The sequence below is a fragment of the Astatotilapia calliptera genome, chromosome 2 (genome assembly GCF_964374335.1).
Source record: "Astatotilapia calliptera chromosome 2, fAstCal68.1, whole genome shotgun sequence".
Classification (NCBI taxonomy): Eukaryota; Metazoa; Chordata; class Actinopteri; order Cichliformes; family Cichlidae; genus Astatotilapia; species Astatotilapia calliptera.
In genome coordinates, this window is record NC_137423.1 from 30,342,117 (window position 1) to 30,358,515 (window position 16,399).

A 16,399-nucleotide genomic window follows, 5' to 3' on the forward strand; every position below is an offset into this window, starting at 1 on the left:
TTAATTAAAAAGAAGGGAAAAGCAATGGAACTGGTGGTGGTGGTAATTTTTTTTTTCTTTTTCCAGAAATGTAATCATTTCTGGAGAAGCTTAACCATCTGCTTGAGGTTAAGTCTACAAGCAGATTGTATTTTCTGCTTATTTAAACCTGGGGATTTTAGTTTTTCCTGAAAAGGGGAGGGAAATGCATGCCAGTGCTGCTTATTGGAGAGATAGAAGTGCAGCAACTTTAGTTCCCAGGGGAAGTAAAAGTAATGCTTTTTTTCCTGCGATTTCTTCCTCTGGGATGAGGATTTATGGTTTGATAGCATTGCGGTTTTATTCAAAAACAAGTAGTGACCTTTCTTACCTCTCCTTTAAAAACCCAGCTGAATATGAAGAGGGAACGTTATTCTCTCAGTTGCTTAAGAGAGAAATGTCAGAAACAACCACTGTCTTCAAGTGGAAGTATTCCCTTTGGCCCTGTTTGATTTGTTTTGAAAGTGAAAAGATCGCAGCAACATTAGACTTTGTTTCCCTGATCACCCTCAAAGAGGACCAACCATCAACACGATTTTCCACAGAGGTTTTAGTCCTCAGGTTGTTGGGAGCAATTTATAGAAAAATGCAGCGTCTAGTGTAAAAGGAAATGCTGCCCCTAAGAAGCAGAAATGTTTGTTTCTTGTTCTTTCTCTCTCATCTCCTTCTCGCTTCTTTTCCTTTTTAGTTGCTAACAAGCCCAACGCTGCCCGGGGGCCAAGGCTGTGTCGTCAGTCCCATGAAGAGACTTTCAGATTTCCACCATTTTTTTGGCATTAGGATGCTAGTCGTGTCTGTCTGGAGAAGAACCTGAATTCACAAAGGCAGCCTTTGGTCGCACTCTAACTCTGTCTTTAACTGCTCCCTGCCGCTCACTGCTTGTCTAACTGACCAGGATATACAGGAAAGCGATTAGATGTGAACAAACATGCGCGGTGCTCTAAAGAGTTGTTCTCTTTATCTCAAAACTATAATGGCACTCTGATACAGCCTTTTCTGTTTATGCCAGTCTGTAAACAAATCATCTATGAGATATTTATCTAATCCCAACCACAGTATAATACCTGATTAGAGACAAGTATGATTGAGGCTTTATGACACTGCTTTTACGTTGATTGTGTTGATACATGTACAGACCCACTTAAGTGAATTAAAGGCGTGTAATGCGTATTTGTATTGGTCTTTTGTCCGTTTATGATTCTCAAAGTAATCGTTTTAAGTTCCAGGACCTGTAGCTCACACTCATTTAAACACTGATTAAAAATGAATACTCTGACCTATCAAAGATTCTTTTTGTAAAACCCAATTTCGCATGTGATGATTAATGAATGGGACTGTTTTATAGTGTTTGTATTCATCTTCAAAGGGCTCTAATTCAAAAGCATTATGAAGTCCCAGGAGCCTACTGTTAGTGGCCACTGGGCCATTTGAAGCAGAGCGAGTGAGTGCTTAAGCTTGTGTGTTTTGTTTACTGTATTTCAACACGTACTCATGGGACCTCAGAAGAATAGTTTATTATTTTTCTGAAGGTGCAGTGGGGATTGCAATAAAACAATAACACGATGTTGGCTATCACCACGGTCCTGGCGCAGTAAGGAGCTGGGAAAACCAAGACAAATCCTTACTCATCCTCATCTAGTAAACCCAGCCTAGGAAAGGACACCCGTGACACACTTTGACTCCTAATCCAAATCTGGCTCTGACGTCTGGTATCAAACTTACGCCCTGTCCTCACTTTAATGGGTCAGGCGAACAGACACGCGGATGTGAAAGGGTTAAACGTCTACAGTAATTAGAGTCGTATTTCGCGTCAGCGTCCTCCAATACGGAGCTGCGAGAAGCCACGTCCACCCCCTCCATCTCTCTTTCCATCTCTCTCTCCCTCTCTCTCTCTCTGTCACACACACACACATACACACGCACCTCCCCACCGGCTCCTCCAAGTGCCTAATACACTGTAAAATCAAAGCGCGAGCCTCCCCCGTTCATACCGGTGTTGCGCGTGGAGCACAGCACCGAGAGAGGTGCTTTCACTCTGCTCCCGCTCTCTCATTCTAAGTATTTGGCAAAGTTACCCATACAAATAAATGTGACTAACTTCAATCTTAGGACAGGCTCCTTTTCTCTATTATGTACAGCTGAATGTCTTTATGAGGCGAAAGATGTCCGTGTGAGGTGCTTTACGCACGGGGCTGAAATGGATCACATTCTCTCCAGAGGCAGCTGGGTGCCGGTGACTGGCCTGGTTATATGTCTGCTTCTGTGCGCGTGTGTCGTGGACTTGGTTCTCGCGCAAATTCGCTACTCTATCCCAGAAGAGCTGGAGCATGGAGCTTTTGTGGGCAACATCGCCGAAGACCTAGGTTTGGATGTGGCAAAGCTGTCAGCCCGTCGGTTTCGTATCGTTTCTGGCGCAAAGAAACAGTACTTAGAAGTGAACTTGGAGAACGGGATTCTCTTCGTCAACGAAAAGATAGACAGAGAAGAGCTTTGTGAACGAAGCCCAAACTGTTTTTTGCACTTACAAGTGGTCATAGAAAACCCGTTAGAACTATACAGAGTTGAAGTGGAGATTTTAGACGTGAATGACAACTCCCCCAGTTTCCCGTGGAGCGAGTTTAATCTTGACATCACAGAGTCCGCTGCGCCCGGCTCTCGTTTCCCGTTGGAGAGCGCCCAGGACCAGGACGTTGGCACCAACTCTCTGCGCTCATACCTGCTGAGCGCAAACGAGCACTTCGCACTGAACATCCAGACGCGCAATGATGGGAGCAAGTTTGCTGAGCTCGTGCTGGACACCCCACTGGACCGGGAACAGCAGAAAAAGCATGAAATGGTTCTGACTGCTTATGACGGGGGCTCACCGGAACGCTCAGGGACAGCGCTGATAACTATTACAGTTTTGGATGCCAACGATAACGTGCCTGTGTTTGACCGCGCAGTTTACCGCGCGAGCCTGGTGGAGAACGCACCGAGAGGGACGCTGGTGCTGAAACTGAACGCCACAGACCTGGATGAGGGCTCGAACGGGGAGGTTACTTATGCGTTCAGCGGGCACGCACCACTCAAAGTGCGCGAACTGTTCAGCGTGGACCCCTACATGGGTGAAATCCGAGTGAAGGGTATTGTGGACTATGAGAAAGCAAGTGTTTATGAGTTGTATGTACAAGCGAAAGACAGGGGACCCTCGGCCGTGGCCGTACACGGCAAAGTGCTGGTGGACATCCTGGATGTAAATGACAACGCTCCCGAAGTTATCCTCACATCAGTGTCCACTCCCGTTCAGGAAGATGCGCCAGCAGGTACGGTGATAGCGGTTATCAGTGTTATGGACCGGGACTCTGGAGAGAACGGAAACGTTGACTGCCAAATTCCAAACAACGTTCCCTTTCAGCTCCACTCATCTTTTAAAAACTATTACACTCTTGTGACAAGCGAGTTTCTGGACAGAGAAACCGTGTCCGAATACAACATCACCCTCACAGCACGAGACCTGGGCTCTCCTTCGCTCTCTACCAGAAAAACCATTCTCGTTCAAGTGTCTGACATTAACGACAACCCCCCGCGGTTCTCCCAACCTTCATACACAGTTTATGTGACCGAGAATAATGCCCCGGGCGCTTCCATTTGCTCTGTAACTGCATTCGACCCCGATTCTAACCAGAACGCCTATCTGTCTTATTCTATTCTGGAGGGTCAGATTCAGGGCATGCCCGTGTCCACTTATGTCTCAATCAACTCTGACAACGGCAACATCTACGCACTGCGCTCCTTTGATTACGAACAATTAAGAAACTTTCAGATTCTGGTACAGGCACAGGACGCAGGCTTCCCCCCTCTCGCGAGTAATGTCACAGTTAACGTCTTTGTCTTGGACCAGAACGACAACGCACCTGTTATCGTATCCCCACTGCCGAAAAACGGCACTGTGGCCACAGAGGTGGTTCCGCGGGCAGTAGACGCTGGCTATCTGGTTACCAAAATAACAGCGATAGACGCAGACGCGGGGCAGAACTCCCGCTTGTCCTATCAGGTGTTACAGGCTACAGACCCGGGGCTGTTCAGCGTAGCTCTGTACACGGGAGAAATCAGGACTATTCGTCGAATAGTAGAAAAAGACGCAACGAGACAGAGACTGGTAATATTAGTCAAGGACAACGGGCAGCCACCGCTTTCCGCCACTGTCTCCATTGTCCTCACAGTGGTAGACAGCGTGCCCGAGACCCTGTCAGATTTCGGGGACCTCACACTCAGCCCGCAGCCCCCTTCAAACCTCGCTCTCTACTTGATCGTGTCGCTGAGCACTATATCCTTAATATTCCTGGTGGCTATCATCGTGCTGGCTGCAGTAAAGTGCTACAAGGATAGCGAGACTCTCAGCGGGTACAACCTGCCCCCCCTATCCTGCTGCTGCTGCGGGGGGTTTCAGCCAGAGCCGCCCCCGGAGATGTTCAAAAAATCCAACCTCAACCTGCAGATTTCATCCGCCGCCAAAGTGCCCACGAACTGCATGGAGGTGAATGGAAATAGCAGTCTCTCTCAATCATATTGTTATAAAGTGTGTCTAACCCCCGAATCAGCCAAAAGTGACTTTATGTTTCTGAAGCCGTGCAGCCCGAGCAGCACACCGAGGAACAACGAGGCAAAGAGCGCGGAAAACTCGTGGAACGCGCAAAGCCGGAGCGCATCTGTGAACAACGGAGCAACTACTCCCAGTGAGGTAGAGTGAAATCAGCATATAGTATAAAACAAAGGAGAGCGAGCGTTTAATTCCACCCCATTCCACACACTGACACAATAACAACTATCAACTCAGTTTCCATCAGATGTGAATCTAGACTGTGACATTCTCCCATGAAGGTCAAATCGCGCATGCCATACAGGCTGGTACTCAACTTGAGGAAAACCTTCAGTAAAGTCACTCTTTTCTTCTATCACTCCCTCGTTAGTGTTTTCGCACAGCGTGTCGTCTTCACAGCGTTTTAATATAATTGTGGCAATAATGAATTCTAATTGTGCTGCCCATGTTAATGTTTTGCACCCGGGAAATGAAATGAGACGACGTGAGATTACATTTTAATTGACATGTTAATGAAAGTGTAAAGCCCCATCTTGCGAGGAGCATATGCTGTGCAAAAAACCGTGTCTGAGAACGAAGTGAGATGTCAATTACTGCACGAGAGGAAGATGAGATGTAGTTCAGGCAGTCTCCTCTGTTCAGTCTTGGTATCAATTCAAGCATTTAATAATAATTCGAGAACTAATTATAGAGATTGTGACCTGCGAGAACAATGTCTACATCATCCAGTGTTATTGCCACACAGTTTTCATGCAGTGACGTGCACACACCTGCTTCCAGCGTATCTACCTGAACAAAAAGTCAAGGTTACAAACATGAAGGTGAATGGCAGCTGTTTGAAATTGTCAGCCTTGGGTTCAGGCAATCCATGTCACGGGCACTCGGGTTTGTGAACACGCCTTCTTGTTTTCAAACTAACAATACAGGACAGATAACCTCACTAACTATGCCTCAAGGGCACAAGGACGACCGAACCATTATACCAGACACAATGTGGCGTATTCGCAAGAGGGGGGTGGCTGTCCATTATTGATGAAAAATGGCAAATGGTCGGTTTTGGGGAGACAGGGGAGGACATCGCGAGGGGAGGGGGCAAGGAGAAGGAGGGGGCGCAAGGACATGGCTGGACTGAGACGTGGACAGCCTGTAGATCGGCCCCAGCACTGTCCTCTGAATGCGAGGAGAGAAAGAGAGATGTGGCTTCATATTTGTCGAGCAAGGGTGGGGAAGAGGAGGGGGTGAAAGGGAAGGAAGGAGAGGGGAGAAATGAGACGAGGAAGGGGGGTAGTTTACAGAGGAAGGGTGTCTACGCCCGTTTTTTTTTTATTTTTATTTTTTTTATTATTATCATAATAGACGGAGCAGCAGACCATAAATATGTGCGTAATGCCGATTCCGGTATGAATCGGCCCTGACTCTTTGTCCCCTCCGGTCTAATAGCGTGGAGGGGACAAAGAGTCAGGCCCTTGATACCAGACTCCACCAGGCTGACTGAGAAATGTCAGCCCGGTCACTGACACATACACCTCTGGCCACAAGAGGGAATTCGAGGTCACGGTGAATGTGCCGCCTGTAGCTAAACTCCTTCAGGAGAAAGTGTCCTTCTTTTTATTAATTGGCTCCACCAAATCACCCGGTAGTGCCCCTCAGCGTGCTCACGTGAGTCACAGTGAGGTTGTCTCTGGCGCGTCAAAGACAAATCACAACGAATCACAAATACTCGAAGCAAGTGCATAACCGCGCTTAAGTTGACGAATTGAAGGTGAAAAGGGAGATTAAACACACATCTAAGCGCGCACGACACACAGGAAAGGTAGGCGAATGTGATGTGTGCCACGGTGTGAATGCGTGGCGAGACGTGCTGGGTTATTCCATTTACAGCTGCGAGGGCCGCAAACTTTTCAAGGCTCTCTGCGAGACTTTTAATTAAAAACCTTGCTCGAGGAGCGTCAGGCAAATATTAATGTAAAATGATGCATAAAATCCACAAAACAATGACGTGTGTAATTTTCTTAATTTCCTCCCTGGCACGGTTCCCTTTGAAGATTAAAATCATGTTTCGTTTCATCCCGGTGGGGTTCTAATTGGTTTTGTGCACAGCTGGCTGAGGACAGTATTTTGAATACCGATTCTAATAATAACTTACGTCGCATTCTTCTCGTTAACAACTTTAGGTGAATTAATGGAGCGTGGAATCCGTACTATGAGAATCAAATTGGAATAAATATCACTCGGGTGCTCTCTTTCACCCTTCCCGCTGCGCCACGGAGGATAAAAGCAAAACTAAGTGACAGGCGAATCGTAGCTGGAGGCGTCACCACCTCTACTCTTGAAATGAGCATGTTCTGCCAAACATCCACGGGGCGGCAGCCACGATCCATCTGAAAAGAATCGTGTCTTCAATTCAGGAGGGATCCCAAGAAAGTCTACTCCTGTCAGCTATCAGTGACCTCTATCATAACAGACATCGTTTAGATGAAATTAAAAATAGAGCCACACGGAACTGATCGTTGACATGAATACCCTTCCATTAACTCTGACAATATCTTCCCTCTGCAGCTAAAGCAGCCAAACACAGACTGGACTCTCACGAAGAACCAAAACTCCTCTATTAAAAGGTATAGTTCTGAACTTTGACCTGATTTCTGTAGAGCAGCATTATGACCTGCCCCCCCCCCCCCCCCCCCCCATCACACACAAACACACACATACAAGTATGTGCTCAATAAAGCTCTAAAGCATACAGTCTGCATAAAAAATGCTCATGTCAATATGATTTGCATTTTCATAAATATGAGTCAACGGTGTTGTTACACAGACTTATTTCATTTGTAGTTACAATTCCATAAACATGGATGGCACCCTCATGCGAAAAGCCATGCATGCAGACCCAGAAAACTATGTCACCTCAATGGCACCTGGACAATACTGGACCTGGGGTACTCACATGAGAGGCACGAAAGGTGAGAGAGGCTAAATGCATTCCTGCTTATGTATGCATATGGAGTATTTCATCTACACTACTTTAATATTACACACGCTGCGCATCCTCGTTCTTTAATTTTTTTACTTTTTTGTTATTCCCTTAACTCACTTGTAGCTGACGGCCTACCTCATCCTCACTAAACTGACCACTAAACAGATCACTGCTCCTTTTACTGCATTTAATCGTTAACAGTCCTTACAACAAGCTGTAAAGACATGAGTCAGTATTGAATAATAAGCAGTTGTTTCTTCTCTCCTTTCTCCTCATGTTATAGATTATAAAATGTCTCCTTCACCCAGTGGGATTCCCTCTCGCCCCTGGACTCCTCGGTGTACACCTCCTCCCCAGCAGCAGCAGCCTTCAATCCCCTCCCACCCGCACCCACACCCACCACCCGATTACCACCACAATGTGTACATCCCTGGGACGCCATCAGGCTTTTGCACCCTGAGGCCTGCCGCACAGCGAAGCGACCTAGATGTCCACAATTCATTTTCTACTTTTGGAAAGAAGCGCCGTCTCCAGATGTCGCCCCAGGGAGAGACTGCGATCATAAATAATGACCTGTACAATGACTGACTTTTCAATAACTGCCCTAGTGGATGATTAAAAAGATGGATATCCTTATATGAAAACAGAGGTAGAGCCCACCCAGTACATAAATGAATGAACATATGATTTATAAGTGGTATGAAAATAGAAAGGGAAAGAGGAATAATGTATGGACAATCTGTTTTGAAGAAGGATAATGAAGGTCTGATGGCTATTTATTTGACATGCCACTGCAACATTGTCAGCATATGTGTCTGTTTTTATTATTAGAATTATCATTATTATTATTTAGACAATCAAACTGGAGCAGCAGTTACATCCAAAATAGTTTTCGAAAAAGCATTCGTGGACAATAATTTTGCACATCCTTATGAATTTATATTTTTTGGTTACATGAAAAAGAAGACGTGTTTTTCCTTTTTGTATCTTTGTTTGCTAACAGAGCTTGTGTGAATATGAAACAGTGAGTATGTATATGCAAGCTGCACCATGAAGCAGACTACTGTAATGACAGGGGAGGGTTCCTTCCTTTACACATGTACTGTATACATTTATGAAAATAAAGTATTTTTTTCATATGGCCTTCCTCTTTTCTTTCAAGCAAGCATTTGTGACCTGCTGTGATTCATAAAACATAATCCCTGCACCAAAACAGATTCAGTCGATGTGCACGCATAAATGATTTAGATGTAAGTTTTCCAGATCTATGTTTAATTAGCCTGAGTTAATTATTTTGAGGTGAAAAAGTTCCAGAGCTACTCGTACAAGGGTGAAAAGCTTTTCGCCTTGGTAAGCTGTTTTCCACGGTGAGGAATAAACATAGTAAAATGCTAACATATGCTAATTGGAGTGCTTGCATTTCCATTTGCCCGCAGAGAATAGTGGGGTTCATTAACTGAACAAACAGAACCTCCTCTCTCGAAATATCACTTTAATTAAGACCACGAACAGGAATACAAGGGAGGAAAGAGAAAGGATGGGGGTGGGGGGCTCTTAACTCCAAATGCCACACCTGAATCTGAGCAAGGGGGCCTGTGGCTTCTCTCTCTATGTATGCCCTTTTATTTCTTTCTTCTCTGGGAATTAGTTCACAGCATCAACAGATGGGAGCTGGCCACTGGCCAGAAATGAGCAGGGTAATTAGGTTGTCCTATGGCTCAGATTGAAAATAATGTCGTTAATAAGGAAACGGGTGTCCATAGAGAGCATGAAGGGGAGCAGAGTAACCTTCTCTGTAGTAAGGTGATCCACAGGGACAGTGAAAGGGGCAGCCATTTTTAGATCGGCTTGGCTCATTTTCAGGTTTTGATCCTTGAAATAAAGTGGAAGTTGGACATTGTTTTTTTCTTTTCTGTTTTAAACACGTTCAGAAACGCCAAATTCGTGTATATAAAATAGATCACATACATATCAGCTTCCTTTAAAGTCAGCAACTGGTGAAATTGTAGTGAAATGATAAAATATAAAATCTCAACGTTTCTTCTCTTACAGCATAGCAGGACTTGTAAGGCAGACAGACTCGCTTCATTTCCACATCATGTAACCATTACTGTCGGTCGCACTGGGAGCTGTCCATTGTCATAGTGCTGAAACGGCTTTGTCCATTTGTGCCTCTAAATCCAACTGCAACGTTTCCTGTTGTCCACCAGAGGGCGCTTAGAGCACGGTGCAGCAGGCTGGATTTAATGCTTTCACAGCAGCCTCTCACATACATAAATCATGACCTCTTAAAATGTTTTGTTTTTAATTTTTAAGTAGTGATAAGAAAACAAAGTCATGAGGTGTAAATTATGCTCGTAAAATACAAATAAATTGCATACCCCTCCCCCCCTCTCTAATGTCAGTGGTAGGTTTAACCAAAAAAATACCAATAATGCAACAACATAACATTAGATGAAAACGCTGTTACAACACTGTTGCAACAACCTTGCATTCATTAATGTAAAAAAAATGCTCTACTTAAATGAAGCAATTGAATGTTGCAGCTTGCTGTGGTGAAAAGCTTTAAATACTGTTGATTACATTAATCTCTGTTTGTTCGTTTTTTTCGTTAACCACATCTTACTCTGCAAACTAACTACTACAGTTTCCCCAAAATATAAACACATAAACAAAGTAGTTGAGTAAAAAACACACAATTACACAAAGAAACATAGATGAAATGTGGTTTAAATACTCAAGTAAAGGACAAAAAAGGACAAGTGCCTCCGAAAACTACTTAGTAAACTGTAAGTTAAGTTATTTATATATTATAGATGTTTAAATTTGATTAATTTATGATCACAACGTTTTCACAGTCACTATACTGAACAGTTTTTCCACAGAATAGTTCCCCGGTAGAGGGCATCATTGAGTAAAAATTATTTTAGTGATCCACTTATTTAAAACGCTTATCCAACCCAGGGAGAAGTGTTCCCCTCCAAACAAAACTTGTTGGACAGAAAATATAACAGAAAATATTATGTGGACACCGTGTAATGTACAAACAAAACAAACAAGCAAAAACAAAAAACTGGTCGAATCTCAGTGGGAGTCATACTGTCTGTTGCATGGGCCCCCATTTTTTTGTGTCTCTGAAGCCCTTTATGACTCAGTCTGTTTGCTTAGGGTTGTTGTCATATGGGCAGATCAGATTCTTCACTAATAGTCTCATGCGTGATAACATCTGAGCCTATATTGCAAAGCCTAGTGAGTTCTTGGCAAAAAGCATAATGAAAAAGTAATTAAAAATAATTGTAATAAAATGTAATAAAACTTTGGCAGTCAAGGAGTACTACCACTACTACCACATATATTAGTGAGCCACCATTTCATGAGTAAGATGGCTCAGTGTACATTTTTAAACTTAATTTTCAATCTTTAAGATAATTAAATGAATGTAACAATCATTTCCATCAAATCTGACTTTTTATATCAAGTGTGCATGGATTTTTTAAATGTAAAATTGTGGTTTCAGATAATAAAATTTTTTAAATAAAGCATTCCAAACCATGAAGTTACATAAAGTAGTGGCTCAGACACATTCACATTCTAGTGACCAGTGCTGTTTCCAAATTAGTTTCATCTTCAACAAATCTAAAATTATTTTGACCAAGACTATTTATTAGAAAAAGTCAGGTTTCACATTTTCAGAGGCATTTTCTAGCCAATCCTTACAGTGTATGTACAAAGGAAATGGCATTTTAAGCAGTGATTGATTAGAAAATAACACATGTTGAATTAACACAAAAAATTACAAAAAGTGAAGATTACAGTTGGGTGTGACCTGATTAAAGCATCCATAGATACAGGCCAGACTCATCTAGTCCACTTGTGGGACCAGAAATAATAGATAATCAGATAACTGAGGTTAGATTGATAGAGGCTGTGATGATCACTGGCACTCCTTTTGGCTCTTTTAAACGCATCATGATGAACTGTCAGCTTAGGTCTTTAAGGGAAACTTGATGGATTCAAGGAGATTTATTGTCATTCGCATCACATGTTTACATGAGGTGGAACCTCATGTACACATGGTCCCGGAGCAAGAAGAAACAGTATTTTAAATTGTAAGTAAATTAATAGTTAAAAAAACAAATACAATTACCAGTCGGGAGAATAGATATAGAAATGTAGGTATAAATATAGGTATAGATACTTTAGCAGCAAACGGGCATAATGACCAGCATTGATAAAGTGACGGTGTCAGTAAGTGTCTTATTGTAAACTGTGATGTAATCCAGTTGCAGTACAGAAGGTAAACCAAAATACCCAAGGTATGTGTAGCTCTCTCTCTCTTCTGTGAACATGATGATCCATATACAGTGGAAGTCCCCAGTGAGCTGTTTATTACATTTATCAATCCCATTCTCCTTTGCCTTAAAACTATTGCACAAAAACACTTTTCCTTCTATGGGCTTCTCACAACAGCAGTTATGAGTGTACTTTAATGAGCAGATAATAATTTTATTGCAGCCCGGAAATACTTCCAGGCACTAAGTGTACTGAGTGTATCCTTGACTATCATAGAGCTCACACTAATTAGAACATTGCTTAACATATTTTTTTTCCATCAGTGAGATCCGCCTGTGGATCGCAGCTTGTACTCTGGCTTGCAGAGTACAACAGTCAGACTGAAATCAGGAACATAACGGTGCATGATAACTGTGCAAACATTTCAAATACACAGCCAGTGGTGGGAGGTAAAAAGCTGATCTTAATTTGCCTTTTTGTCAAGAACTTTGACAAGACAGTAATCTAAAAGGAGACGAATTGCACAGTGAGAGATTTTGCTAAGGCAGCTGCAGTAAACTCTGACACATGCTCTCTATCTTTCTCTCTTTCTCTGCCAACTGTAAACATCCTTTGATTGAGAGTATCACTCTTTCCTGATTCCAACCAGTCAGATTTTGGCACTACTCTCTGCTGCTGTCAGCTGTCATTTAGGTGTCAGATCAAGGAGGGATGCACGTCTCCTTCACACAATTCACCTCCAGGTTTTATCAGTGTCTTCTCACTGATTACATCACACCCACTCACATCTTCATCATTGTTCTTCACCCCTACTGTACCTCTCAAATGTGTAGCCTTGTTGAGTATATGTGGTAAAATCTAGTGAACACTTGACTCTACTTACACTTCAACTGTTACTCATTGTGGATGTTTACCCTAAAAAACTTTCTGTTACTTGAGTCTCCTTAGACTGAATGCTTCCACCCCCTAAACTACTATAAAGTTAAATGCATACAATGTGTTTGTTTTAGTCCAAGACCTACTTCAACTTCACTACAATTTGGCTGCTATCTTGTAGAGACCAACTACATGCGGATTTCTTGACTGTTTCCATATTACAGGCAAAACAAAACAAAACATGTTTTAAACTTTTAAAAATTAATATAAAAGTAAATGGAAATAAAAGTCATAAACTACAAACTGTAAAATAGCATCTACCAGCACAGGTCATTTGCCAGCTTAGGGCAGACTGTAGTAGGCTGGCGTCAAGTAGTAACAGCGCCAACAGGCTTGTGTATAAAGGCACAGAAAGCTAGAAAAGGTTTATGTCTTTATTATACAATCATATACCTCAGTAATGTAGGAGCTGTTTTAAACAGCTGTTTTAAATCATCTAGTGGCATGTAAATAAAATAAAGACATGCCAACTTAAGGATAGTAGATTGTTTTATCCTCCATGATTTATTCCCTTGTTATAAAGACCTCAGACAATATTTGAAATTAATCCTTTATTATTACAAAACAAACAACTGTCTTTTGAAGACATGCCCGATGAATGAGAGATGTTGTCAGGATAAAGCACACAGTGCTGCTCGTGCGCCTGTGTGTGTGTTTGGGGATGTCCTTCCATGCGTCAGTGCCTTGCGAAGCTGCAAAGCTGATTTCAGAGCTGAAGAATTCAATACACTATGTTTAGCGTGTATCGCACGGTGTCACTGTTGACCACTAGAGCACACTACCACACTACTCTTCTTCTCTGAAGTCATGACACACCCATTTGTAAAGGCAAAGGACTGGTTTCTTAAATGGGCGCTTATGATTATTTACACACAGAACCTTAATTCATTCTTGTCTATTGTTTTTCTGGATTTTTTTTTTTGCAAAGATACTCTGTGAAATCTTAAGAATCACAGACATAAAACGGCTTTTAGGATCTGGCTTATTTTTTTCCTGCAAAGGAAAGGATGAGATTTTGCATTGCCGTCTTTGTCTTGTGTGCAACATGGCCAGCCGCTTTGTCGGTGACACGGTACTCCATACCCGAGGAGAAGGAAAGGGGATCTGTTGTGGCTAATCTGGCTGCAGATCTGGGACTTGAGCAAGGAGGTTTGGCGCAACGAGAGGTAAAACTTGATATTTTTTCCAACAAAAAATACCTAGATTTTAACAAAAAGACGGGCGAACTGTACATCGTAGAAAAAATGGACAGGGAATATCTTTGTCCGGCGAAACCCGCGTCCTGCTTTTTAAAGCTCGATGTGATCATAGAAAGCCCCTTACGTATCTTCAACATCGAGCTTGGAATAACGGACATAAACGATAACGCTCCACATTTCCGACGGGACAGAGTAGAGCTCGACGTTTCAGAATCTGCAACGCCGGGCGAGAGGTTCTCCCTGCCCAACGGCGTGGATCCAGATGTTGGTATAAATACAATTAAAACGTACAAACTCAGTGTTAGCGAACACTTCACAATCGAAATTCAGACAGGTAGCGACGGAACTCAGTATGTAGACTTGGTGTTGACCAAATCGTTGGATAGAGAACAGACTGCTGTTCATAATTTAATATTAACTGCAGTGGATGGCGGTGTCCCGGTGCGCTCTGGCACTGCTAATATTATTGTAAGAGTACAGGACACAAACGATAATCCCCCACGGTTTGATAAGCAGACTTATACAATTAACATGACGGAAAACACCCCAATAGGGACCTTAGTGATGAAGCTAAACGCCTCGGACCTTGACGAGGGTTTGAATTCAGAGATTGTGTACTCATTCACCCTTTACACGTCGGAGAAAACACAAGAGGTGTTTTCACTGAATCATAACACTGGAGAGATAACTGTGAAAGGAACTATAGACTATGAAGATATGAAATTCTATGAGATGCACATAGAGGCCAGAGACAAAGGCACGCATCCCTTGCTTGGTCAGTGCAAAGTGGTCGTTAATGTGAAGGACATGAATGATAATTATCCGGAAATCATCATACAGTCTGTTAAAAACACAGTGGAGGAGAACGTAGCAGTAGGAAGTGTTATTGCACTTGTAGATATAAGTGATAGAGACACGGGGGATAACGGAAAAGTAAGCTTGACTATACATCGACCCATGCCCTTTACAATTAACACATCTTCAGATCGACCCATGCATTACAAGCTCATTGTGTCCGAGCCTTTAGATCGCGAAACAGTACCTGAATATGACATTACTCTAATTGTAACAGACGCAGGGATGCCACCTTTATCTGATAATGAAACAATAACTGTCCATCTGCTCGATGTTAATGACAACGCGCCACAGTTCCCCCAGTCATTTTATACTATACGTGTCATGGAGAATAACGCACCTGGGGCCTTGCTCAGCTCACTCACTGCCTTTGACCCCGACCTCCATGAAAACCAGTATCTAGTTTATTTCATAATAGAGAAGGAGATAGCTAACACATCCATGTCTATGCTGTTCTCCATCAATCCAGAGAACGGTAATCTTTACGCACTCAAAACCTTTGATTATGAGATTGAGAAGGAGTTTCTGTTCCACATCGAGGCCAGAGACTCTGGCTCTCCTCCTCTCAGCAGTAACGTGACCGTCCACATCATTATTGTGGACCAGAACGACAATGCTCCAGTTATTGTGTCTCCGTGGCGTGCACAAGGCTCTGTGGTGGAGGAAAAGATCCCCAGATCCACTGATAAAGGATCCCTGGTTGCCAAGGTGATAGCCTTAGACACAGACTCTGTGCACAACTCTCGGATCACCTACCAGTTTCTACAGGTGACTGACGCCACCTTGTTTAGTCTGGACCAATACAATGGAGAGATCCGGACTATGAGGATGTTCAGTTACAGAGATCCACGCCACCAGAGACTGGTTGTTGTTGCCAAGGACAACGGAGAGCCTGCTCTCTCTGCTACAGTCACCATCAAGCTGACCACAATGGAGACTGCTGTTAAAGCCTACTCTGACATGACTGAGGAGCCTCTGGAATATGACATCTTCTCAGACATCAACCTGTATTTGGTCATCGGTCTGGGCTCGGTGTCGTTTCTGCTGCTCATCACCATATTGGTCACCATCGTGATCAAGTGTCAGAAACCCAAGCCCAGCAAAGCAGCTCCTCCCTCCAGGAACAGTGTGATCAGTGAGAGGAACTCCACCATTGCAGACTCCACTCTGGTCTCCAACGATGCCTACTGGTACAGTCTGTTTCTAGCAGAGACCAGGAAAGGAAAGCTGGTGGTTAGACAACCTCTGCCAAAGGGCTCCAGGTACATTGTGTCCAGCATACCGAGAGGGACAGGACTGACAGACACTAGTGACTCAGCAGCTTCTACTCTGCAGGTGAGAGTTCAGTGTCGATATTTGTATTTATGTTCATGAGTTTTTATATTCATTATTCATTCATCATATACAGTAGACTCCTTCCACAATGTAAAAGTTCAGGAGTGATTTACTGTTATTTAAGCTCATTAATAGTATTATAGTATTTCTAAATATATATCTATATATATAAATATATCTATCTATCTATCTATATATATATATATA

General features: G+C 43.0%; 2 protein-coding genes and 1 long non-coding RNA gene across 4 annotated transcripts in view; all 3 read left to right on the top strand.

Annotated features, from left to right (window-relative positions):
- LOC145431572 (uncharacterized) overlaps positions 1-1,188 on the top strand; it is a 37,338-nt gene extending 36,150 nt beyond the window's left edge. Inside the window, exon 3 of the long non-coding RNA XR_013911920.1 lies at positions 707-1,188. This is a non-coding gene — a long non-coding RNA (uncharacterized LOC145431572). The remainder of the gene's footprint in view (positions 1-706) is intronic.
- Positions 1,189-1,993: 805 nt separating this feature from the next.
- LOC113036768 (protocadherin-10) lies at positions 1,994-8,711 on the top strand. Of its 2 annotated transcripts, XM_026193248.2 has the most exons (5): positions 1,994-4,534; positions 4,625-4,738; positions 7,157-7,215; positions 7,433-7,560; positions 7,858-8,711. In XM_026193248.2, exons 1-5 carry the CDS (start codon positions 2,216-2,218, stop codon positions 8,160-8,162), a joined length of 2,925 nt encoding a protein of 974 aa, XP_026049033.2. In that variant the 5' UTR covers positions 1,994-2,215; the 3' UTR covers positions 8,163-8,711. The 2 variants fall into 2 exon arrangements, with proteins under 2 accessions (XP_026049033.2, XP_026049026.2); XM_026193241.2 differs by having other exon boundaries at positions 1,994-4,738.
- Positions 8,712-14,047: 5,336 nt separating this feature from the next.
- pcdh2a1 (protocadherin 2 alpha 1) lies at positions 14,048-16,231 on the top strand. The gene has a single exon (XM_026193380.2). The coding sequence runs from the start codon at positions 14,048-14,050 to the stop codon at positions 16,229-16,231; it is 2,184 nt and encodes a 727-aa protein (XP_026049165.2).
- The last annotated feature ends 168 nt before the right edge of the window (positions 16,232-16,399 follow it).

What these genes read in the sequence shown, in the direction of transcription:
- LOC113036768 (XM_026193241.2), top strand. Translation starts at nt 2,216, where the DNA reads ATGGATCACATTCTCTCCAGAGGCAGCTGGGTGCCGGTGACTGGCCTG. An exon ending in CAAAACTCCTCTATTAAAAG is followed by an intron (nt 7,216 to 7,432) that starts GTATAGTTCTGA and finishes TTTCATTTGTAG; the next exon opens with TTACAATTCCATAAACATGG. An exon ending in TCACATGAGAGGCACGAAAG is followed by an intron (nt 7,561 to 7,857) that starts GTGAGAGAGGCT and finishes CTCATGTTATAG; the next exon opens with ATTATAAAATGTCTCCTTCA.
- pcdh2a1 (XM_026193380.2), top strand. Translation starts at nt 14,048, where the DNA reads ATGGACAGGGAATATCTTTGTCCGGCGAAACCCGCGTCCTGCTTTTTA.